Consider the following 25274-nt stretch of genomic DNA (forward strand, 5'->3'; position numbering starts at 1 on the left):
TTAGATGCCTTGATTTGTGGGCACCCAACACTTTATGAGTACTTTAATTTCAGAGGGTTTTAGTACTTTTAGTACATAATGAATGTAGATTTTACTGAAATGTATTTTAATTGGGAATGAAATAAAATATATTTTTAAAATTCTTTTCTTGGAAATGCTTCAAGATAAATCAGAAGTGTGTGTCTCTGTGTGTGTGTGTTTTTCTGGTTTCTTGGAAACCCAGGAACATAGTTTTATTTATAAATGTGATCTACCGTTAATTATAGCTTGATGCTTACTCTACATAAACAATATTACCTTTTATACATGAAGCTCAAAGAGTGCAGATTTTCATCTAGAGCAAACGCTGCAGTGGGCAGCATCAGAAAGTGGACTGTGATCTACTTATTCAGCCAAAAAACTGCACATTCTTCTACACATTGAAGGCACACAACCACAAGTACTGGCATGTGTGTGCATGCATACAAACACACAATGCACTCATATACAAATACACAACACGTGTGCATACAACAGATGCGTATGCTCCACGAGAAAAAAGCTAGCCAGAAATTTGTATATACACTCAGAACCTATAAACAAGTAAACACACATGTACATACTCACATATCTGTAAACACACACACACACGCATGCATGGAAACAGCTCCACAAATAAACATGCATATGTGTTCAGGTATGCTCCATCAAATAGACATACTAACATCTGAGTGTTGTGCACACCTATAAATACACAAGCAGCACACACACACCAACCAACTGTAAGTGTTTCTTAACCTATGATACCAGTTCCCTCACTTATTGCTGAGAGCACATCCCTCTTCTAAAAGGCTCTGACATGTACTTGTCTGCTGGGTTGTAACTAAAGAGCTATTTGTAACAATATTTATTCCAGCATTGTAAGCAGAAGCCTGTTTTATTACTCATGCTTTTGGAACACTAGGTCCAGGATGCCTTTCCTCTCATTTCCACCCACCCCATCTCCCATCATCTTCCTCACTCCCACCCTCCCCTTCCCTCTCTTCCCTTTAACAGAGTGCCAAACATGAAATGACAGTGACCAATGTTGACTTAATGTGGATGTTTAATAATGAAAAAAGTGTGTCAGTTCCAGTGTTAGTTACAAATGGCACTAAGTGTATCGGGTGGCAGCCCTGTAATAATTTTACATCCATCATTCTTTCCTGATGCCTCACCAGTTGCCTGATGGATGGAGCCAACAGAGTTAACTCTTAAGGAACTGCAGTGGTCTGTTGAGCTCTAGTGAATCCAGTCTATGCTTTCCCCTAAGGGGAGGTGAGGAAGTGCATTATGATGAATCCTGAGCTACCAGATGCTGCTCTTTGAGAAATAGAAAACTGGAGCTCACATCACTGAAGGCATGGGGAAAAGCTGCTATAAAATGGGATTTTAATTTTTTTCAGTTGAATTTTTGACTTAAATAATATATTGTTCTTCCTAAAGGCTAAATTGGAGCAGGAGTTCCCAAAGGCGGCCAGATCCAAAGCACACAGAAGCCAGTGAGAGTTTTTCCATTGACTTAAAAGGGCTTTGGATAGGGCCGATAGTGAGCAGGCTGTGGATATAGTAAAGCAAGGGAAGGCAGGAATTGGGGGCAGTTAAATTGGTCTTGTTTTCTAAGTAGAAGGAAACCACTGGAAAGTAATCCAGAGGTACAGTGCTTACATTCTGTACCAAAGTGCTCTGTAAAAGTTAAACCCTGCTCATTTTAATGGTCTTCAGATCGTATAAGTCTTTTGCCTTTTACTGGAAAAATACTGTAGCATTTCTGCTGGCTAGCAAAGGCTATACGGCACAGACGCGTTATATACATTTATACATCAAACTCTGTGTACATGTAATATATGGGTCCTGTAATTTGTAGACCTCTCTATTTCTTATTGGCCTGGAAAACACTAGAAAAGATTAATAGTATAATATTTTTGTTCTGTTCTCACAGAGAGATATGTCCGTTTATAATTTTTATACTATGTGGGGACGAAGGGCTTTTTTGTGACAACTGACTGTTAGAGACTCCAAATCACCTTCCAACACAGAACTTAACATGTGGTCTCTGGTTTTTCCTATCCATCCTGCACACCCAGTAAAACCTTCTTAATTCTGTTTTACTGAGATTCTTTGCTAGTGGAAATTTCTTGAATGCAGGGTAGGGTGGAGGGGGTTGCAATCCTCTTTGTTAATGCTATCAGCAGAGAGCAGACAGTTTTCAAAGAGCATGACAACAAGGCAAGCAGGTATTATGTCATCGCCCATCCATCACTCTGTACGTCAGCCTTTCAATAAGTCCAATCAACAATCTCAACAGGATCATTCACAGTAAAGGGGCAATTTATTCAGAGAGCTTCTGAATCTAGTGTCTTTTCCCCTGAAACATCTTTATTATTTTTTTAATTGAATTACAATACATTTTAAATACATTGCACACTGCAGAGATCAGTGGTTTTTTTGCCCAGCATTGCTAACTAAGCATTAAACATTTTGATTTGTTTGAGCTTAAAGTTTAGTTCATTTTTTCCCATTTGCTTCTTGGGGTTTGCGTATATTTACAGCCTCTGCATTTAATGGCCACATGCCTTATTTTCACAGATGGCCAGTGGAAGACTTTTTTCCTTCTTCTTCTTCTCTCTCTCTCTCTCTCTCTCTCTTTAATAGAGCCTGCTTTTGGTTCTGCTACATTTGTCACAGTGCCACCACTTTCAGCTAGCGAGTGCCCACGCATGGTAGGGAATGATTATGGGATGAGGTTTTGTCAAGCTTTATGTGGATTCCTCTTTTTCATTTTAAAGCAAACTTTTTTCTGATTGACCTTCATCTCTGCTAAAAGTTCATATATGTATATAACGGGAAAATCATGTGTTTTTTTGGATACGTCATTATGGTGAGAGGCATGGGCAGGGTTAGCTAATAAAATGAGCGACGCACCAGGGAGGGGTGAATTGTGCCCACAGACGTGCGTGTGCAACTCCCATTGAGATCAGTAGGAATAGCACACAAACATATGAGGGAAGAACCCTGGGTCCCATAGTGATGCCAAAGACTGAATGGGCATGTAGCCTGGATTCTCTGTTCACTCCTTGCAGTAATCACCCTCCAAATCGAGTTCAGGACAACATTTGTAGTGTAGCTTGGGGAAGCTGCCCCTGAAGCTACCTGTACCAAACTCAGCATTACTAACCCCAAACATTCAAAACACATGAGTCATCCCCTTTCCCCGTCTCAAAATCATGGCTTAAAGAAAGCATGAGGGGTTTTTTTTCTTTTTTTTTTAAATGTTTTTTAATTTGCCTTGCAGTTTCTGAGCCTCTATGGGTCACAATTTTAAACTTTGCTCTACCACCATGAAGGCTGGAAACCTTTTTTGTTTTGTTTTTTTAAAATGAAATCTTAGATTCTCACAAAATCATAGCACCAGGAGCTGGAGCTTTAAGTAAAACATCAGGTATGTCAAGAGTGACAATAAGATCATGGCCAATATCAACACTTATATCTGGCCTGGGAGTAAGCAGAACCTGGGCCTCATTCTCCTCTAACTCTCAATTGTGTAAATTGGGAATAAACCCACTAAAATCAAAGGAATTAAACTAGTGTTAGTGAGAAGAAGGCCAGGTCCATTTAGTCTGGACTGTCAGGCTTTTGCCAGTGCTAAAATGCATGTATTCATTTATTTGAATTACAAACAGCCTCTAGCATCCTGGTGTGTGTGTAGAACTCTGCTATTTGTTGGAATGAGCATGATGTTGATCCTGGTGAGCAAACAAATCAGGCTTTAGTACAGTTTGGAAAATCTGGCAGTTTTCTACTCAGGAGATAGTGTAGATGGAAAATGTGTGAATCTCTTTATTAGGCCAGAGCGCATTGCTGAAATGTTAGGCAGTGGCTTAGCAGCTTTCACAGCTAGGAAAAAAATTAAAAGAAACTGATCTATACATATGTAATGCTTCTAAGTAATCAAGTCACTCATTGTTTAGTAAACAATTACCAACAAAGTGGAGTCCGCTTTCTTAACTTTCTGTTAAATGATGCAGGCCCGCCCTCCCTGGATATCCTGTATGGGCTGTGATTTCCACTTCACTTCATTTTTGTGTGTCCCACACCTTTTCTCTGATTAACCCTTCATTGTCATCATAGACCAAATGTTATGGCACTTTCTCTCCTGCTGGGAGGAAAACTAATACTTTGTGTTTATATTTCATTTTTCACCCATAGATCTCAAAGCATTTTCAAAGGTGGGTATCTTTATCTCCATTTTACAGATGGGGAAATTGAGGCACAGAGAGGTTGAGTGACTTATCCAAGCATGTCAGCTGTGAAGTCAGGAATAGAAACCAGGTTCCTGACTCCCAACCTATTCTCAGTTCAGCAGAAAACTGCTGTGTTCGGTTGAGAATCAGTCCTGGAATCAACATGGCAAAACCTTTTGCAGGAGAGAAACAGCTGCCTACATCGCTTTTTCTACCTCTCCTCCACCCCTTCTCCGAGAAAAGGGGCTTCCACATTTTTTGGAAGTCTTGACTGTGAACTTACAGAGCTCACCACCAGAATACATACTGGACTGCTAAGCCCTCTTCATCTTTGCAAAGATAATTCCCTGTTCCTTTAGATTTGCTGCTTTCTACCATTTTTTAAAACAGTTTGTTTTAGGCAAAATGTTTTCTAAACAGCACCTTAGTTGTTGAGGAAGTTTCAGTTTGTTGAATGAAACACTAATAAATACATTAGGCGCCTGATCCAGAGGCCATTGAAATCAATGGGAGTCTTTCCATTCACTTCAAGGGTCTCTAAGTCAGGCACTGGATGAATTCAGTGCTAGTGGAAGGTGCTGAATTGGCAGCTGTGGAAATTGAAGGCCTGTGTCCACAAACAAGTACAGCACAGGAAGTAAACATGCATACTCCATTCCACCAATGCCCATTAGTTTAATCTGGAGTCCACCTCTGAGGATAAGAGAGTAGTTAAGACTTTGCACAGTCAATTCAGAGCTTCTCTGTTTTATAATCGGGCAACTTTTTACTAGAACAGCTGCTAAGACACCTGTTTAGTGAGACCACCAAGGGTAGCTCACCAAACAGCTATCAGTCACTTTTGAACCAAGAGTTCAAACGACTGGGTTTGAACAGACAACCAACAGTCAAAAGGTTTGTACCCACTTCACAAGCCATCCAGTCCCAACTGAGACTGGAATTGAAGAGTTTTTTTAAAACAAGTACCATAAAATCAGAAAGGCCCCTCAAATGAGGAATGTTGTTTTATTTCTTTTAATTCTGATTTTAGATTTGGTGAGTGGATTATTATTCCATAGACAAGAAAGAGATCTCAGATAAATAAGAGTGAAAGAGCTGAGGGGGTGGTGAATACATTGTTTCTTCATATTTAACTTAGATGCAGCAACAACAACAACAAAATCCCCAACTGATAAATTGTTGTTACATTATAAATAATCTTTCATCTTCTTTGGTGGTCCATAGAGTTTATATAATTGGAAGGTTAAAACCCTTCTTTGTTGTTTCTTTCCTTTTCATTAGTACAGTAGAAGACTATAAAATAGTGCAGCCAGAAGGGGTTTAACAATTACTAACTCAACATTTGAAAGTCTCACTCTATTTTATCATTTTATGCGTGTGCCTTTTATGAGTTTTATAGCCCTACAAGCAGGATCCATTGTAACAGTTGATCTGTAGCTGATCTTATTATATTTTATTTTACTTTTCCTGATAACACATGTCACGAGCACGAATCCCAGTTCCACAGTCACAGAGGAAGTATGACTTGTGGTCATGGCACTGAATTGGGATTTAAGAGATCTCAGTACAAATCCTGGCACCACCAGACACTTCCTGTGTGACCGTGGGCAAGTCACTTAACTTCTCTGTCTTGGGCTCTTATCTGTAAAACAGGGATATAAATACTTCCCTACTCCACAGGGGTGTTGTGAGGATGAACTCATTAATTTGTGAGAGATATTATGATAAGCAACTTAGAAAAAACGCTTCCCAAAAATACAGAATCAAATTCACTCTTGGAGTAAGAATGCAAAAGTCAATGAAAGTGCATTCCATTATGTCACCAGTGGGCTTATCACATAGTGTTTAAAATGGGAAATCTTCTGCTTTCATCTGGATGTAAATAAAAACAACATCCATTTGTATTTGGCATGATCTAGGAGGTAAAATACTGGACTAAGGGCCCAATCCTTCAGTTCAGTGCATACAAGCTCCCAAATTCCCATCTCTGCTTCTGTATTCTGTGAGTTCTTAGGCAACTAGGAGCTAGTCTACACCAGAAGCACTACATCAGCACAGTTGCACTGATGCAGCTGCGCCGCTGTAGCAAGTCTGGTGAAGATACTCTATTCTGACGGGCGAGAGCTCTCCTGTCAGCATAATAAATCCACCTCCGCGAGAGGAGGGAGAAGCTCTTATTCACACCCCTGAGCAGCATAAGGTATACTGAAGTAAGTCGTGGTGTAGACCTGGCCCAACTCACTCAGCCTCTCTGTCCCTCATTTATGTTGTTTGTACTCACCTATCTCACTGGGGAGTGCTAAGATTCCATTAAGAACTCTGGATGAAAGGCAATGTATAAATGCAAATTATTACGATGCTTATTACTTCAGTGGACACAGGATCTTCACTTGGGATTTTGTAACTGAAAAAAGATTAGTTTAAAAAGGTCTCACTTATGTCTGATAATGGGATAGGACTCTCATTCTTTTTATGGGCGAGAAAAAAATATCTTAAGGTGGCTTCTCAGAGGACCACTAAGATCTCCAATGTGGTTATCCAGCCAGAGAATGTTTTTCTGTAGCCAAGCTGAAAGGAACTTATATTGCAAGGCCCTCTTGCATGGACTAGTGGCTGATCGGATCTGACCGGCACTTAAAAACTCCTGTGTGCGCTGATTAAGTGGTATATGTGAATAGTTATTAATAACTGTGGTTTGCTGAGTGGAATGTCTGTGCTCACCACTATACAGAATGTTGCAGGGTGCCAGGAACCCTACCTTGGAGTCTTACAATCAAAGGCTGATTTGAAAACTAGCCTCTCACCTCAGTTTTTTTCTGGTAAATGTTGCTGTCCAGCAGATTTGCTCTATATTGCCCTTTAGGAATTAGTCACATACTTCCCTTAGTGCAGTACATGGCACAACTGGATGATCAGAATCAGAGGGGCACCTAACAAAGTATCAGGGCATGCAAACCATCCATTTCTTCTGCTTGACGCTGTATATAAGGAAATTAAGGCTAAGGGCCACTTGCCCAGTCAATGCAATCAGGATTTTTAAGTGCAAGACCTGACAAGCACGATATCAAAATTTCATTTATATAGACCAGGTGTGTGGTTCATCCAGGCTGCTGGACAAAAGGATTTTTCTTAGTCTGGTCCTGTCAGTTCACTTGGAATAAGGAGAACTTGATAGCTGTGTCTGACACTCTAGAGTGTCTGCATCCCTATGAGCTCAGGAAAATGTATGCATATCAAACCTGAATGAAAATATTCATGACAAGGAGAATGGGTATAGGGTGGAGAGGGAACTGAATACAAAAGGGCGGACAGCTTCAGTAAAATGTTTAACCTTGAATTACGCAATTTGAGAAAGGTTTTTGGCAAAGCACAACCCTAACAGAGTTCAGCATACTCTTAAGTGTTTGCCAAGTACCCCAGCCAAATGAATGTCTCAATGGAGGGAGCTGTCACTCAAGAATGGAAGCATGCACATAATCTCAGATGCATGTTCAGCATTCTTACCGGAGCCTAAAATGAGGTGGGGGAAGGGCAAAGGGTGCTTCGGGAATATATCAGAGTGTCTTCATTTTCCAAACCTTCCAAGGTTTTGATTCATATCTGGGTAGCAGTAGGAGGGGCTCTGGCAAAGGTCATCAGTCTGTTCAACAGATGTTTTGACTCCTCATGCTTTGTTTCTTGTATGAGAGAGAGAGACGGCAATCAAGTTCTTGTCATTTTTAGATCAGTGTTTTGTTAAGTTATGACAGCTATCCATGACAGAGAGCCAAGTAACTTCTGCAGCTGACCACGTAACTGAGTCTGACTTGTGATGCTTAGTCATTTTATTTGGTCTGGGACTGTGTGTGTGTGTTCTTTTCTTTCTTTCTTTTTAAAAATCTAATTAGAACATTGCTTGGAGCCCTGCCACTAACTCTCCAACAGATTACTTTCTTTGGTTATGCCTTAAAAACCTTCTCATCTGTTTGTGGCTATTAACTGTTCCTAATTGGCTGTACTCTCTCATGTGTATTTTTCTGAATTTGTCTGTCACTTTTATAGTTCTCTGTTCCTCTTGAGTGGGGTCATTTGCAGGATTGCTCCTTACAATATATTTTCTACTGCTTTGTCTATTATGCTTTTAAATGACCTAAGCAATGAGGCTTTATTGCTCCCATAGTGAGACTATGCTACGATCTAATTGAACTGACCATTAGGATAGTTTCCCTCAATCTCTGCCTAATTTTGTCATAGAATCACAGATGTTACAAATGGAAAAATATCTGTTAACTCCTCTAGGGCCTGATCCAAATTCCACTGAAGTCAAAAGAAAGATTCAGTGGGGGCTGGCTCAAGCCCTTAGTCCAACACTGGGCCAGGGCAGGATTTTTCCCTACTGTATATTTTCATGTGGCTTAGATGCTCATTTTAAATCTGATTCTTTTTCAAGTAGCCCTTGTATCACGTCTGTGCGTCTGGGCTAGTTCTACAACTCCCAACAACAGACCTGGTTTTCCCTGATCCAGGTTGTAACAGATGACATTCACTCACTGCTTATATCAGTGGTTTTCAACCTTTTTTTCATTTACAGACCCCTAAAAAAAATTTCAGATGGAGGTGCCGATCCCTTTGGAAATCTTAGACATAGGCTGTGGACCCCCAGGGGTGGTTTGAAAACCACTGGCTTGTCTCGTGGATGATATTTGCTACTCGAAGTATTTTAGGGAATATCAATCTATTTCCTTTAAAAATCTTGGCCCTGGAGGGATCTTTCAAGACATCATGAGAATGAAACTCTCCTCCTTCCCCCAAAAAGCTGTGATGTAATTGCTAAAACGAGTTCAGGGCCTAGCTCAATGCAAAGTGCACTGAAGTTTCATTTCTTTCCGACCTTCAGTGGCAAGTAACAACTGCGCTCCTCTGTGTGCCACTGAGCCCATCGTTTGTAGCACCTTTGTATCGTTTATTATGTACTTACACAACTACTGCGGTGACAGGGAGCCGGGAGAGTTTTAAGTACTCGTAACTGGCTACCAAATTACGATAACTATGATTAATGGATCCTTTTTATGTGTGAACTTGAAACCGCTGTGTATCCCTATTTGGAGTCACTAAATAGATTTTATGAGATGAGGGTGGATTGGCATTATCAGCATGTTGCAGTTAATTTATGGGAGGAGGAGAGCCCTTGTTCCATTGTTGTTCGTATGTGGCCATTAGTATTTTCAACTTGCATTGAAATATCATCTGAGAAAGGTAAGAGAGAGGGTTCCAGCTAATGAGATACTGCTACCCACCTAGTGTAACCCCCTTCGGTAAAACAATAAGAGATCATTGTGCTTATCTGCGCTTTTCATGTCTGGCACTCTGTTCTACTGATCATCATTTTGTATTGCACATGTGTTTGTTTTACGCATTTTTTTTAATGTCAGGTTTGGAGGAAAACTGCTGCAGCTTGTGTAGTGGTTAGACTGCATGACTGGGAGTCAGAACATGACCCCTGTGCCCAGGATTTTATAAAAGTGCCTATCCCCACAGTATCTTAGTACCTGTGTTCTGTCCTCAAATCTACCACTTTTCTCTTTTACTGCATGATCTTGGGAGGGAGAGTTTCTGTGCCCAATTTACACATCTGTTACATGGGTAAAATAGTGCCCACTTCACACAGAGCACTGAGTTTTAATGAGAATTTCAAATGTACTTTGAGAGCATCCACGTGAAATGTGCTATTCAGGTACCACATCTTATTATTAATCATACATGGTGACTTTCATTCCCCACCTTCTGTCGTGCCCCAGTAGATGTTTTGCCTGTGTAAGAACTGCAGGATTTAGCCCCTGTCTCCAAGATATTGATTATTTTCCTCTTTATTTGGATAACCATTGTTCCCATACTAGGTGCTTCTGGATTTTTGTTTGAAATAACCGTATTTCCTTACTTCGGTAGCTGCTTGTTGTCACTGAAGTGTAACAGCTGTACCTTTTTTGACTTACAGGCTGTTCTGATGTATTGTAATTAAAGATAAATAACACATTCCCTCTCTCCCCCTCAGCCCCCATATGCCATCCTCTCCCTTTCCCTGCTCTTGAACTGACTGATGGTTAACGTAAGTCATGGCACAAAGGGGCATGACAAAAGCGCAGTGTTCTGTTTTGACATCATCTGTTTTGGAGTGATATCCTGTGAGAATTAGCTCAACTTCCACTTTAATAAAATAATTCAATTAGTAACTATATACTGCATGTTTTAGTAGCAGCAGGTTAGGGATTGCCTTGATGCTGAAATGCAGTCTGGACTTCCCTCTGATCATTTGAGCCGTCTGGCGAGTCAGCTCAAAGCCATGTGGCTGAACAGTGCAGCTCAAGAAGTCGCATGCTTCTGTTGTTCTTTTCTACCCTCCGATGACCATTTTTCCTCTCTCACACTTCATCTAATGTGACTGAACCTCAAAATGCCAGACTCTTTGCAAGATGGACAGCTTCAGAGTACCTGTAGATTTGTTAAGTCAAACCCTGATAACAGCGCATACCCAGCGTGTGCTTTGTAGATGGCACTACACAATATTCCATGATTTTAAGACTGAATCAAATCATGTTGGTAGAATGTGATTCTGAATGTAACTGCCCCCAACTTTAAGAGCTGCATTTACTACATAAAGAAGAGCTGTTAAGCCAGTGGCCTTTGCGCTCTCAGCTCTGTTTCTCTACGAGGTTTATACATGATTCAGGAAAAATCATGTTTTAGTCTAAAAAAGAATTTTAAAAATCCCATCATATACCCAAATATCAGAAGACAGTGGAAGTTTTTGATACTTTAGGTTGACAATTATTTTATTTTAAAATGGCCTCTGTCCTAAATAGGTTTGGACTATACCATTATGGTCTACGGAAGTTGAGGGTAAATTGTTTCTTGAGAAAACCATTGATTTGTATTATAGATATGAGAACCATTGCAGGGGGGAACAAAGTAAACTCATTACTGACTCTTTCTGAATACTTTCACGTTGTGTTGGAAAGGAGTGATGGGCTAACTTACGAAGGGTAAGTAGTTTGGTTCAGTTATACACCTGAAAAGCTTGGGTGATTATTTGAAGTGTCTCCAAACTAACTGAATCTGGTGTGGCTGGAAATGTCACAAACACTTTCTCGCTTGCGCTAGGCTGGCCCTGCTGTTTCTAGTTGGATTGGAAATACCACAAGAACAGTTTACCTTGCATTGTTTGGGCAGTAATGCATCCAGTTGCAGCCAGAAACCAGAAGTGCAGAGGTGAGCCAAGATGGAAGACACTGGGGAGGGACAGGAGTTAACACAATATTACATAAAGCTTTGGGGTGTTCAAAGCAGAAGTGTGGTTTGAGGTTCATTTCTAAATTTTAAGAAAAGCCTTGTCAAATAAAAGATACGTGATTTTAAATCTTTGGTTGAACCCAGGATCAAATTTATGAATCACCTCTCCATTTGTTTATTTTTTCTTTCCTGCTTTCTTCTACAATATGATGAATTATCAGACTACATATAATTCTAGGGTCCCAGATTGCCAGGTGATCTAATGTTGTTTTTTAGTTTTGTTGAAATCTGACAGTCATCAAGAAAGGAACATATATCAACAGAGCAGTAAATTTTCCTTCAGGAGAAAGCTCAAAAGGATTTTTTCAACCAGAGTCACTTATAATTTGACACCATACCATTTTGTTAGCTTCGCAAAAGGAAAACTGTCTACATTTTGAAAATATGGGATTGTTTTCCAGAAAGATTTATTCTTACACAGATTATTGCCAAGAAAATAGCATATTTATGCAGAATATACCTCAGTACAAACAGCAGATAGATGGAAAATGGAACTCCTTTGTATTGGTAGATTTAAACAATTCAAAAAGAGGAAGGGATGTATTGAATAGGATGTTGGAATTATTTGCTTTGGGATGTAGTGCTGGCAGTGTAGCCTGACCAGTTTCTTTAATTGGCAGAATATACTGTCTTGCTGCAATCCAGGGACCCTGTTTCTTCTATATCATAGATAGTTGTGACAGGGATGGAGCAGACATTCTAGATGAGAACACTAACCACTGCCCAAAACTCAGATTGAGTTGACACTGAACCTTTCCTGGGACATGAAAAAGTTTAATCTTAGTATTTGCTTCCATAGATTGCTTCCAAAAATACTAATAAAAACAATTAAGAGAAATGTTGCATGTCTCTGCATTTTGAGTTTAGGGCCTAGGGTGACCAGATGTCCTGATTTTATAGGGATAGTCCTGATATTTGGGGCTTTTTCTTATATAGGCTCCTATTACCCCCCAGCCCCGTCCTGATTTTTCACACTTTCTATCTGGTCACCCTCGTTCAGTCTGGGAGGAGAAATGGAGCTGCAGATATACTGCAAGAAAGCCTGCACCTTCTCGATTTCCAAACCAGTTTTGATGACGCAGGGTGTAGAGAGGTCAAATATGCGTCATGCATCCGAAGTTTTGGGTGCTTAACTGAACCAAACTTTACAGCCTTACAAGGTTTAGTCATCACTACCTAATCAGCCAAATTTTAAAATGGAATAGTAGACTCTTAAATCATATACATCCCTGAAAAAAGGTGTGTGTGTTTTTAAAGCCTTTTCCCAATAAATTCTTCAGGTTTGTTATTCCCCTTCCCTCCCAATGCTTCTAAATTACCTATGAACTTTGCAGTTGGATTTCCTGATCCAAGTCCAGTCATCTTCCCCATACAGGACAAAACAACACTGGAGAGCCTGACACAACAGCTGGCAGTAAAACAGAATGAAGACGGGAAATTTAGCCATGCTATGATGGATTTCAACATGAGTGGGGATTCTGACGGTCAGTAGGAATTACTTATCCTTATTTCTAGTTATGTATGTGCAGGGCGGGTTCCAGGCACCAGCTCAGCAAGCAGGTGCTTGGGGCAGCATGTCTCTTCAGCGGCAATTTGGCGGCGGGTCCCTCGGTCCCTCTCAGAAGGAAGGACCTGCCGCCAAAGAAGAAAGCGGTGTGGTGGAGCTGCCACCAATCGCGATCGTGGCTTTTTTTTTTCCCGCCGCTTGGGGCAGCAAAAATCCTGGAGTCGGCTCTGTGTATGTGCAGAAGAACACAAACTGCTTTTTAGGGGATGGGAGTGAAGGGCTGGGATAAGCGAGGAGTGGTCACTAACCAAGGCAGGAGAAATTATTCATATTGTGGTGTTTTAGGTCCAGGGGCAATTTTATCATTCTGTGTCATGCACTCCATTTGTCAAGGCTGGACCAAGAACACATTTATGACTGTAAAAATTAAGAAAAGAAAATAAGTAGATGTTGGATAACTGAGATCACACAGACTATAGAGCTGATCATCTATAGATGATGCATATGCTAGGTCTGTGGGAGCTTGTTTGGATTTGATGACGCAAGCTTAATGCTTTTTTCTATCTCTGCTATTCCTTTTGGTATTGTGAAGGTGTAAGCACAAGCAAAGGCAGCTGTGCAAACGTTCATTTGCTAAAGACTTGCTTAAAAAAGCACCACCTAATGTTGCCATATATTAACACCCTTCTCATCACAAAGGAGGCAGGAAACAGGTAATGTAATACATTCAACATATTGTAAATAAGAAAACAAACAAACAAACCTCCATTCGTAAAAGTTGTTTTTTTAGGTTAAGAACATTAAAAGAGCTTTACATTTTTCGTCTGCAAAAATGAGTGTGGCTCTTCATCAGATCAGATTTATACCATATCCAATATAGTTACAAACTAGACACAAGAAAAAAGAATATGATACACTTGAAGGATTCAAGGAGAAGAGAAAGCATGGTGAATGCAGTTTGAACATATGTTTATTGAATGTGCCCTATGTGATGAAGGTTATTGAAAGCACAAATTAGGTATGATTTTCTCTCCTCTTTTTAGGAAGTGCAGGTGTCTCAGAATCTAGAATTTATCGGGAATCCAGAGGGCGTGGAAGTAATGAACCCCATATCAAGCGTCCAATGAATGCCTTCATGGTGTGGGCTAAAGATGAGCGAAGGAAGATCCTTCAAGCCTTCCCTGACATGCACAACTCCAACATTAGCAAGATACTGGGTAAGGAAATTAACAAAGCACTGTATTTTCTGTAGCAGAACTCCTTGGTTTTGACTGAATATTTTAGAGATTTTAGGGCCTGACTGATAGTTCATAGACCCTCTGCTTATCCACATCATAGTTTTGGCAAGGACAACAGCAATACAAGGTTCACCATGCTGCCCAACCGTATGCATCAGCCATGATCTGGAGACCTCATTCAGCTTGCCAGTTGTGGTGGTGTTTTTGGCATGAAGACACTGGCCTACCAGGAACTGGACAAAGAACTCTAGCTCATTCCCACAAGCCACTGAATAATTATAAGAAGACTTTTTGTTACACTTTTTGGTGATAGCTTTTGTTTACTGACTCTTACTTATCTAATTTTTTATAAGGCTGCCCACCTCAGTATCTGGTTCATAACCTAGTGTGCTGTGTTCAAATGAATGATCTAAAGATGAAAGGTCCTGTATTCTAAAATATGTCTTTTTAAAAAAAAAACAACTGGTAGTATAGTATCAGAGGGGTAGCCGTGTTACTCTGGATCTGTAAAAATATGAAGTGAGTATTCACCCATGAAAGCTCATGCTCCAAAACATCTGTTAGTCTATAAGGTGCCACAGGATTCTTTGCAACTGGTAGTATGATATTTCGGTCATATTACATCTCTCTAATGCATGATCCATACACCAAGGATATTCTGAGAAGATTCACTTCAGAGAAGGAACATCAGAACTTACGTGTATATCCCCATCCACTCCCCATATCCCACATAATACATATTTGCCACGGATATCTGCTAGTAAATCCCATGCACCAGTCTTCAGACCTTTCTATACTTACTTAAACACTTAGGCCAAATTCTGCCCTACATTAGACCCTTGGGACACTTTGAAGAGTAGAAAGGGAATAATTGAGGACTGAATTTGGCTCATAGGGCTAGATTCACCAAGGAACATAGGCATGGGGAGGCTGAGCATTGCCATGCCTAACTTTTAGATGCCTAGAAAATCACTGGAATCCTCAAAGCCTGAGTAGGGACCTAGGCTATCTATTCAGTGAATGGAGAGAGATGGGCACCGTAGAATGAGATTCACAAGAGTCAGCAGGCTAGGCAGCTACTTGCATAAACTAGCCAATGGGAGATGTGAAGCTGAGAGATTGAGGCTAAAACCTGCTCCTTTTTCAGAGAGGTGTCTAAGTCCAGGCTGCCTCCCTCTCTGCTTGAGATTCTTAGCTGCAGCTTCTCTCTTAGCCTCTGTGGTGGTGGCAGAGGTGGATGAGCTTCCACATAATTTTTAGCCCAGTAGCTAGGGTACTCACCTGCAATGTGGGAGAACTAGTATCTGTCACCTTTTACGTGCATGTTGTAACCCAGGGGCGGGCAAACTTTTTGGCCTGAGGGCCGCATCCAGTTTCCAGAATTGTATGGAGGGCCGGTTAGAGGAGGCCGAACAGCCAGGTGTGGCCCGGCCCTGCTACCTATCCTTCCCCAGGGCCGGCTTTAAGCTGATTCACCCAATTCCCCAGAATTGGGCCCCGCGCTGAAGAGGGCCCCGCACCCAAGGGGGCCCCGCTCTGAGGGTCTTCGGTGGCATTTCAGCAGCAGAAAACCCAGTGCCGCGGAAAACCCAGAGCAGACACCCCGCCACCAAGTATTCTAATCGGTCCCCGCGGGTCATAAAGCCGGCCCTGTCCACCCCCTCCTGCTTCTCGCCCCCTGATGGCCCCTCCGGGACTCCTGCCCCATCCAACTCCCCCGTTCCCTGTCCCCTGACAGCCCCCGAACGCCCCGCCCCTGACTGTCCCCCACCACCCCATCCAACCCCTCCTCTCCTTCCTGACTGCCCCCCAGGATCCTTGCCCCATCTAACCACCCCTTCCTGACCACCCCCAGAACCTCTGCCCCTGACTGCCCCCCACCACTCCATGCAACCCTCCCTCTCCTTCCTGACTGCCCCCTTCGAGACCCTTGCCCCCATTCAACCCACTCCCTGCCCCTTTACCGTGCTGCCTGGAGCACCATTTGCTGGCGGCACTACAGCCATGCCACCCAGAGCACCAGGACAGGCAGCTGCACCACCCAGCTGGAGCCAGCCACACCACTGCACAGCACAGAGCACCGAGTCAGGCCGCGGCTCTGCAGGTACGCAGAGTATTGTGCCGGCAGCAGGGTGAGCTGAGACCGCGGGGGAGTGGGAACAGCAGGGGAGGAGCCAGGGGCTAGCCTCCCCGGCCACGAGCTCAGGAGCTGGGCTGAAGGGTACTGCGGGCCGTAGTTTGCCCACCTCTGTTGTAACCACTGGATAGCCTGAGGTTGGGTTTCCTCAGTCTCTCCTCTTGAAGCTGTTCCATTGTGACTACATAATAAAAAAATCATTGTGCTAGGGCAGGGGTTGGCAATCTTTCAGAAGTGCTGTGCCAAGTCATCATTTATTCACTCTAATGTAATGTTTTGCGTGTCGGTCATACATTTTAATTTTTTTAGAAGGTCTCTTTCTATAAGTCTATAATGTATAACTAAACTATTGTTGTATGTAAAGTAAATAAGGTTTTTAAAATGTCTAAGAAGCTTCATTTAAAATTAAATTAAAATGCAGAGCCCCCCGGACCAGTGGCCAGGACCCGGGCAGTGTGAGTGCTACTGAAAATCAGTTCATGCACCACCTTTGGCACACATGCCATAGGTTGCCTACCCGTGTGCTAGAGAGAGAGAACAAACATGAGCATGCAGGAGAATAACTCTGTCACCTTGTGCTTAAAGTACTACCGGGGAGGTGGGAGACTCAGGATCCAGTTCCCCTGCTCCAGTGAGTCTTTAAAATTACTAATCCACAGTGCAACAGCTGAACCTGAGGGAGCCTCACATCAGAATACCCCACAGCCCAGTGGTTAGGGAATTCACCTCAGAGGTAGTAACTGCCAGCTCAATTCCCTTCTACCTCTCAGGTGGAGGGGAGACTTGAACTGCATGTCTCCCATGTCCCAGTTGAGTACCTAACAACTAGGCTATAGGTAAGGTCCTCCCTGTCTTGCCATTTTATGTAAGCTTGCCTATAGGTGCTCAATCTGGTAAGCAAGGTCTGAGGCCACTTATCAAATCAGGCCTGCAGCTGAGTTAGGCAGAGGAATGCCTATCTTCCCCCAGTTCATGAATTACTCAAGGGCACAGGCATCCAGTTGCCTGTCATGGGGCTGCAGTACGCATGCTCAGAGGCAGAAACACAGGTGCCTAGGCAACTTATACATGAAAAATCACTGAGCGATTTTAGGCACCTACAGCTTTGGTGACAGCTGAGCAGGGATTTTGTGAATTCAAGTGGGGCCTGATTCTGGAATTTAGGTGCCTAAGTCCTGTTGTGGATCAAGCTCACAGAGGCCAATGAATTACCCTCATATGTTTCTAAAAGAAATTATTGGTGAGTAAATCTAAGATGTAACACTGTTCTACTGATATGGCGTGGTGCTGTTATACATTTTATATATGAGGAGGGCTAAAAGTGTGAGCATGAAAATATTTGCGTGAGCAAGGCTTGACTGGTTTTGGGAATGGCATGAGAAATTTAATTGGATATAATGGCAATGTTAAAAAGGCTTGACTAGTTAGAGAGGTGGTGACTATGCTGAGGTTAAACTGGTCAGAGGTATTAGAAGATAAGATTAGATTGGTTAGAGCGATATTATGATAAGATAGCAGCAGGGTGAAATTAAAGATGAGATTAAATTGATATTGTTTCTGATACGACATTATCCCTTGATTAAAAGGGTGGCATGAGCTGATTAGATTAGTTAGAGGAACAGGACAAGAAGGCTAAATTTGTGGTAAGATAAATGTATACTGGTTAAAAGGGATTAGACTGGTTACAGGTGTGTGATGTGATTAGACTAGGGTCCAGAGGCAGTAACAGTTTTGGTCTGTCTATAAATTTAGAGTAGGCCTGATTAAACCTGCCTTTTAATCAGCTTCAAAAATCTACAAAGATCATTCTGAATGGCCTTTTTCATATCGAAAGTACAAAGTGAGCTTGATGTTTCCCCTCTTAACTGATTGTTTTGGATAACAACTTCCGACAGCACGCTGCTAATTCATTCTGCTTAAAACAGGCGCTTGAGCTAGGCTGACATTTTATACAGTCTCTGGGGATTCTGGTTGACATTTTAAAGGGCTTCTAAGCAGTTTATAATACCCTAAAATCTGGTTTTAATAAGCCATTCTGCTGAAATTGTTAACATAAGGAATCACCTTTTACTGTTTGGCGCTAGATCAGGGGGATATGGGGACATCTTTTTCTGATTAGATATACAGTAGTTGGAGTAAAATGTGCAAATTCATTACAGATCCTGTAGAGGTGACAGACAACATAGCTGACTCCAAACTCTATATTGTGTTGCTGCCAGATAGAGGAAGAAACTATGTTTGAAGGCAGTAAGAGATGTAGTTTCTTTTCCTTTCCAGCATCACATTTATTTTTTTTTTAACCTTCCTCCTCTGCAATAGAGAGGGATGCCCTGATATCCTTTTTCTTGACAGAAATGTTACAAAGGTCTTTCCTCAATTGCAAAAGGCCAGTCTTTTGAAATCAGCAGGGAGCTCTCTGGTGAAGGGTGAGCAACTAGAAACCTACAGATCAACCAGGTGTTTGGGTCTCTTTGTGAAAAGCCATGATTATTATATGTTTTAAGCAGAGTGGCTACAAACTGGGGTCACAGAGCAGCACTGTCACTGAGATGGGGTTGCCACTGAGACGAGGTCATTTTTACAGTGAAATGAGAGGAGTGCCCTTCGCTGCACTAGAATTCTCTAGGGATTATGTTTGACACTATGGTATTATGTTTTAAGCATAAAAATTAGATACACAGATTTGTCACTAAATTCATCTGTGCATACGTTTGTCATCCATCTGTTCATTGCAACTTGAAGTTGTGGAGATTAGGTTTTTTATTAAATTGTTAAGAAATCTGTTAAAAAAACTGGTCTGCTGGACCCCCTTAAATGTTGTTAATGTATTCCTTAGATATGTTTTTAAATATATATAAATTAATTTTAGAAATAGATCTACAATATACATATGAAGATTTATAAAAGGTAAAATAGGAAGTTACCTCCCAAATCTCTGCTCCACTAATGGAGGTGTCTGTATCAGTGGTCTTCAACCTGGTGTCTGCAGACTATTTCTAAGGTTTCAAAGGGGTCGGCACCTTCATTTGAAATGTTTTAGGGGTCTGCAAATGAAAAAGGTTGAAAACCACGGGTCTATATTAATCCAAAAAAAAAAAAAAATCAGCCTGAGGCAGACACCCAGCATCTAAAATTTCAGCCTGGATGTTTAAAGTTTTGCAGAGTTATAAGCAACTGAAAACAGCATCTTAACTCTATGTGGTATTACCAGCTCTACTTGTACTATATATGTGTGTTTGTAGATGTACTCTCTGAGCCGGGGGAGGGATAGCTCAGTGGTTTGAGCATTAGCCTGCTAAACTGTGCATTCAATCCTGAGGGGGCCATCTAGGGAACTGGGGAAAAAATCTGTCTGGGGATTGGTCCTTCTTTGAGTAGGGGGTTGGACTAGATGACCTTCTGAGGTCCCTTCCAACCCTGATATTCTATGACTGTGATCTGTGCATGCAGATCTCTGCAGATGACCACTGATGTCATCAGGGTTCCATGTGGGTGCAGCAATGTGCATGCAGAGATCCCAAAGCAGGACTGGAGCCATATGCAGTGTTCACAATTGCAGTTTTATCATGAATGAGTCTCATGATAGCTAGTATTTTTTCTTAGAGCCCTAGCTACCATATTCATGAGATTGTGAGAAGCCTAGCTATCATTTTTTTAAAGTAATTTCTGCTCTTCATGGTTATAGAGAAAAACTTGACAATGTGACCCAAGCACACATTAAAGGCACAAACACCAGAAGTCACATAAAAAACACCCAAAATATAAAGAGATTTTAAAAAATCTCATGATTTTTGAATTTTTGCTTGGGGTTGACAATAATGTGTGTGGGTATTTATATACACATATAAAATAAAATCAGCCTTGCAAAACTTATCATGAAAATATTCTGTCCAAGAAAAAATATACTTACCTAACTTTATTTTGTTGATTGATGACAGTAGCCTTGATCATGCTATGTGACCTGTAATGGTTGACCCCTGAATCTGCACATACTCCCATTAACTTCATGAGGTCTTACATAAAGATTTGGGTCTCATTCTTTATCTATTATATTTGATAGATACACTCTAGAATATGAACAGTTCATACTGAGACCCACAGCAGCGTGCCAAATTTTGCATATTAGTAAGTAAGCAAATGAAAATGATAAACAGAAAATCAAGGATACTTCATCACAAAATCTGCTTTTTATTTATTTTGACAAGCATAGTTTAGTTTTAATTATTTATGATATTTCAAAACACTAGTAAATGATCTTTAGTATTTTTTGTAAAAACAATAAAGTCACAGTAATAGGAGGTATCACTGCAGGAGGCAGTTATTAAGTATTTGCTAGGAAGAGAGGTGAAGCTGCCAGGATTTTTGCACTATTGAGATTGCAGCTTGCAAGGGGGGAAATAATGAATGACATTTATGTGTAAATATTACAAATTGAGATATATATGAAAATGTCAGTACCTGTGGCCCTGGGCCTACACAAATTTATGCATGTGCTTAACTTTATGCATGGAGGTCTGCCCTCCCAGATCCGATTGGAGAGCTGGGGCTACTGGCATCAGTCAACACAGTAAAAGATGGTTTAAGTAAATTTTGTGTGTGGACAGAACATTTTCATCAGAATTTTACAGGGCTGATTTTATTTGATATATTCGTTTAAATACATACATACCACTATAGCTCCAATCCTGCATTGTCGGAGAATTCAGTGTATACAGCTAACCACATGCATAAGTCTTTGCAGGATGAAGGCTTATGTTCATTATTCTGTTATGTTTTTCTATGATCCATTTATTCCCAAAACTAACAGTGATAAGTACGGAGTATTCAGAATCTTAATTTAGTTTGTGATATATACCGCATATATTACATACCTGCTTGTATATTTACATATTTATTGTTTTTGTAAATACAAGATACTTAATGGGAGGGGGGAGAACTTCTATATAATCATTCATCATTTCATATGTAGAGCATTAGGAATCAGATATAAGTGCAAATGATCACCAGTAATTACATGTGATCATTTGCACTTATATCTGACATGTACAGATGCCAAGCTGTAGGTGAGATTTGTACATATCCTTTCTAAAAAATGGTTTTTGATCTTTGACCACTTCAATTCTCTCTCCATATGCACATTTACCACTAAACTCACACGCACATGCTTTCACATCACTCATCAGAGAGTCTGAAATAGCCTGTGGTGCCTTCTCTTCTCTGATATTTAACATACTTTAAGAAAAAAAAGTCTTTTAGGTTTTCAGCTTTATTATTTATTAATGAAAACTGTTTGTCAGCATAAACTATTATTTTTAAACCAGTAGGTGCTAAAATGGTGTTTATGGCCTGCGGGTTCTAGATTCACTTAGCCTTAGTGACTTACTTAGTGACTTCCTCAGACTTTAGAGAAGCCAATATACTGAAGAAGGGATAAATCCTGAAAATGGAGCCACATCTTGGCACCCTAGAACCCTATTTGCAGGATCTAGCCCTAACTCTCAAATGTGTAACACCAACAATTTTAGGCCCCATCTACAGTCCCACACAGGCTTCCCCTGGGTCAGCTGCATGGGTGGACCAGGTTCTGGCAGTTCCCAGCTGTTTATCACTGTCAGCTAACCTGATCAGGATTTGGCAGTCAGTGGGAAAGAGGTAGCTATTGAATGTCAGTGTCAGTTTTTACAGTCACTTTCCTGGCTATAACCACTAGGAAATGACTTTTCTCTTCAGGATACCACCAACCTGCTTTCCATGCTCCTTTATGTATTGGCAGTAAAAGGATACATGATTGACTCCACACTAATTGTACTAAGAGATGACTTTTCATTGCTCCATTCAGATTAGACATTTTCCCTTAGGTCAGTTACCACTAGATGTGAGGTAGGATCAGTATTCTGTACTCAGCCATTTAGTCTTTCGTTACAGAAACCCATACTGGCATTTGGAATGAAGCTTCAACAAAGCAGAGCACCGAGAAAACTGATATCAGCCAGTGGGCTCTGTCTTCCCAAGGGCACTTTCCTGAAAGAATCAGACTGTTTTCTTCATAAGGAAGAGAGAACTGTGCTTTTTTATATTGAAAAGACAGTTTTGGGAGCACAGTGAGCTAAGACCACTGAGTAATAGCATGAGCTAAGTACAGAATGAGTAACAACGAAGGAAAGTACTGTAAGTCAAATATGACATTCTGAACCCATTATGTTGAGAAATTATGCAGACTTGTTTCCAGTAGGAAAATGGACTATTTTCCAACCAGTTTTTCCTTCTGGGGCATATATTTCACAGTTTGGTCCATCAGTGTTGCCTGGAATGGATCTTGTCCTGAAGCAATCCTACAGTTCATTGAATAATTTCCAAAGAATTTTTTATTCAGGGTATCTTGCTGCATTTTTTTCAGGCATTATCTATTTGAGGGTTTTTTTTATTTTTTTAATTTTTCACTTTATAAATTTCATGGGACATTTTTAAATAAAATACTCATTTTTCTATTATTCACCCAGCGTATACACAGCAGCACAGAGCTAAAGTTAATGATCATCCCAGTGAAGCAAGAATATTTTAATTTATACAGTAGTTATCAAAATATTGTATATTAATGCTCTGTCTCCAACTGCTCATTTGTCACATGGGAACAACTCTTTTGCTCCTCTGGATTCTTTTTAATAGTACCTTATACCAGTGGTTCTCAACCCAGTGTATGTCTCTCCCTGGGGGTACGCTGAGGTCTTCCAGGGGTACAGCAACTGATCTAGATATTTGCCTAGTTTTACAACAGGCTACGTAAAAAGCACTGGCAAAGTCAGTACAAACTAAAATTTCATACAATGACTTGTTTACACTGCTCTGTGTACTATACACTGAACTGTAAGTACAGTATTTATATTCCAATCGATTTATTTTATAATTATATGGTGAAAATGAGAAAGCAATTTTTTAATGTGTGCTGTGACACTTTTGTATTTTTGTGTCAGACTGTGTAAGCAAGTAGTTTTTAAGTGAGGTGTAACTTGGGGGTACAGAAGACAAATCAGACTCCTGAAAGGGGAACAGTAGTCTGGAAAGGTTGAGAGCCACTGCCTTATACTTAAGTAGGATTTTTCATCCCAAAGAACCAGATTCTAGCTTGGTACTTTATGGGACTATATGGGAACTAGTCCTCTCGTCACTGAAATTCTACCTCAGAAGCAGTTGCACCAGGCTTGAATGGGAGCAATCTAGGGCCCTAGTCACACTACAACATGAGGGTCCCTAGGCCACAGCCCCACATCATAACCCTGACCCCAAATGGTGTGTTGATGGCAGGGAACTTCCTTCCCAGATAAAGAAAGGCAAAGACATGGCCCTTTCTTCTCACTCATCCCACCTCACCCCAGGAGTAGCAGCAGGTGTTTGTTCTGGCCCCAGAGGCAGAGGTAAAAGCAGAGGAGCCCTCTCGCAGCTATTTCTGTAATGGGTGAGCCAGGCCCACTGCATTCTTCACCTCCTGCTATATACAGAGTCCTTCCCACTGTAGAGGGTTTTGGAGTTAACACCTCACTGGGATGCACTGGACAATTCATATCTCTCAGAGCTATTGTTTCAGGCTCTCTGAAGACTCAGGCAGAATTCAGCACATTGGTTATGCTCAGTTTATGTTTTCAAGCATTTTGTTATAACCATGAGAGCTAGAAAGATACTTGTTTTAAAAAAATGAAAGCTTAGACTTTGATGTAAGCCTGATCTTAGGAACCAAGGCCCCTGCGTGCCTATATTTTAATCCAGCCCAGGGTGGAATGCAGTAGCTAGTTCGTAGCACACAGGAACATTAGAACAGGAAGTGAAGATGAGTACCATGCTTAAATGAAACTACAGAAGAACACAGGCAGACTAGAATCTAAACAGCCAAATATGACTTTGCCCAAGCCATTGAGATTCGCAACCTACTTTTAAAAAGTGTCAGAGAGCTTTAATAATTCCTGTGGTTTGGACCTTGGGGTTATGTCTCATCTATGTGTAGCAGCAGTGTCCATGAAATATTGACTCAAAAAAGAAAGAATGCCACGTACAAAGCTACCTGCATCACATGGGCATACCCTGGAGGTTTACCTGCCAAATAAAAACTAGTTGTGACCCTCCTTATCTAAAAGTGCTGTTTCACAGCCCAAAGCCCCAGGACCGGGGGTATCTTGTTCTTAATGACCTGCTTATTTGCCTTTCTCTGAATGGGAAAGGGGCAAGGTTCTCATTTCTCATTCTTCTTATGACAGGATCTCGCTGGAAAGCTATGACAAACCTAGAGAAGCAGCCATACTATGAGGAGCAGGCCCGACTCAGCAAGCAACATCTGGAGAAATACCCAGACTATAAATACAAGCCCAGGCCGAAGCGCACCTGTCTTGTGGATGGCAAAAAATTGCGGATCGGCGAGTACAAGGCAATCATGCGCAACAGGCGACAAGAGATGAGGCAGTATTTTAATGTTGGGTAAGGGCCTGTCATATTTTTTATTTCAGTAGAAATTATTTTTCTGGGGTTGTCCTTGTTTCAAAGCTGTAAACATATTTTATTATGAGGTAAATAACGTGTTGCTAACTATGACAGAGGACTCTCACCTCTTGTGAGTGCCTCCTGTTGGCTGGGTGTGAACCGTCACTCGCTATTTCAGCTCCCAGCGCCCCCTGTCAGCTGTTAACCTCATCAAGTGGGTTTTCAGTGGCCCAGCCCTGCAGCCAGGTCACACACAGTCAATATGTGAAGGAATAAGCAAACCCCTTCTGGGGTAACAAAACTCCAGCAGGGTCTTTCACTATGCTCTGGTTGGTAGC

At 41.2% G+C, this 25274-nt stretch overlaps 1 protein-coding gene across 11 annotated transcripts in view; it reads left to right on the plus strand.

Moving 5' to 3' along the window:
* The window catches only part of SOX5 (SRY-box transcription factor 5), an 857385-nt gene that overhangs the window by 824525 nt on the left and 7586 nt on the right, over positions 1-25274 (plus strand). For all 11 annotated transcript variants that reach the window (XM_050968476.1, XM_050968460.1, XM_050968468.1 and 8 more), the window contains 3 exons: positions 12964-13072; positions 14139-14312; positions 24717-24933. In XM_050968476.1, the coding sequence (XP_050824433.1) occupies positions 12964-13072; positions 14139-14312; positions 24717-24933 (500 nt within the window). The remainder of the gene's footprint in view (positions 1-12963; positions 13073-14138; positions 14313-24716; positions 24934-25274) is intronic.

Source organism: Gopherus flavomarginatus, chromosome 1 (assembly GCF_025201925.1).
Source record: "Gopherus flavomarginatus isolate rGopFla2 chromosome 1, rGopFla2.mat.asm, whole genome shotgun sequence".
In the NCBI taxonomy this organism is placed as follows: Eukaryota; Metazoa; Chordata; order Testudines; family Testudinidae; genus Gopherus; species Gopherus flavomarginatus.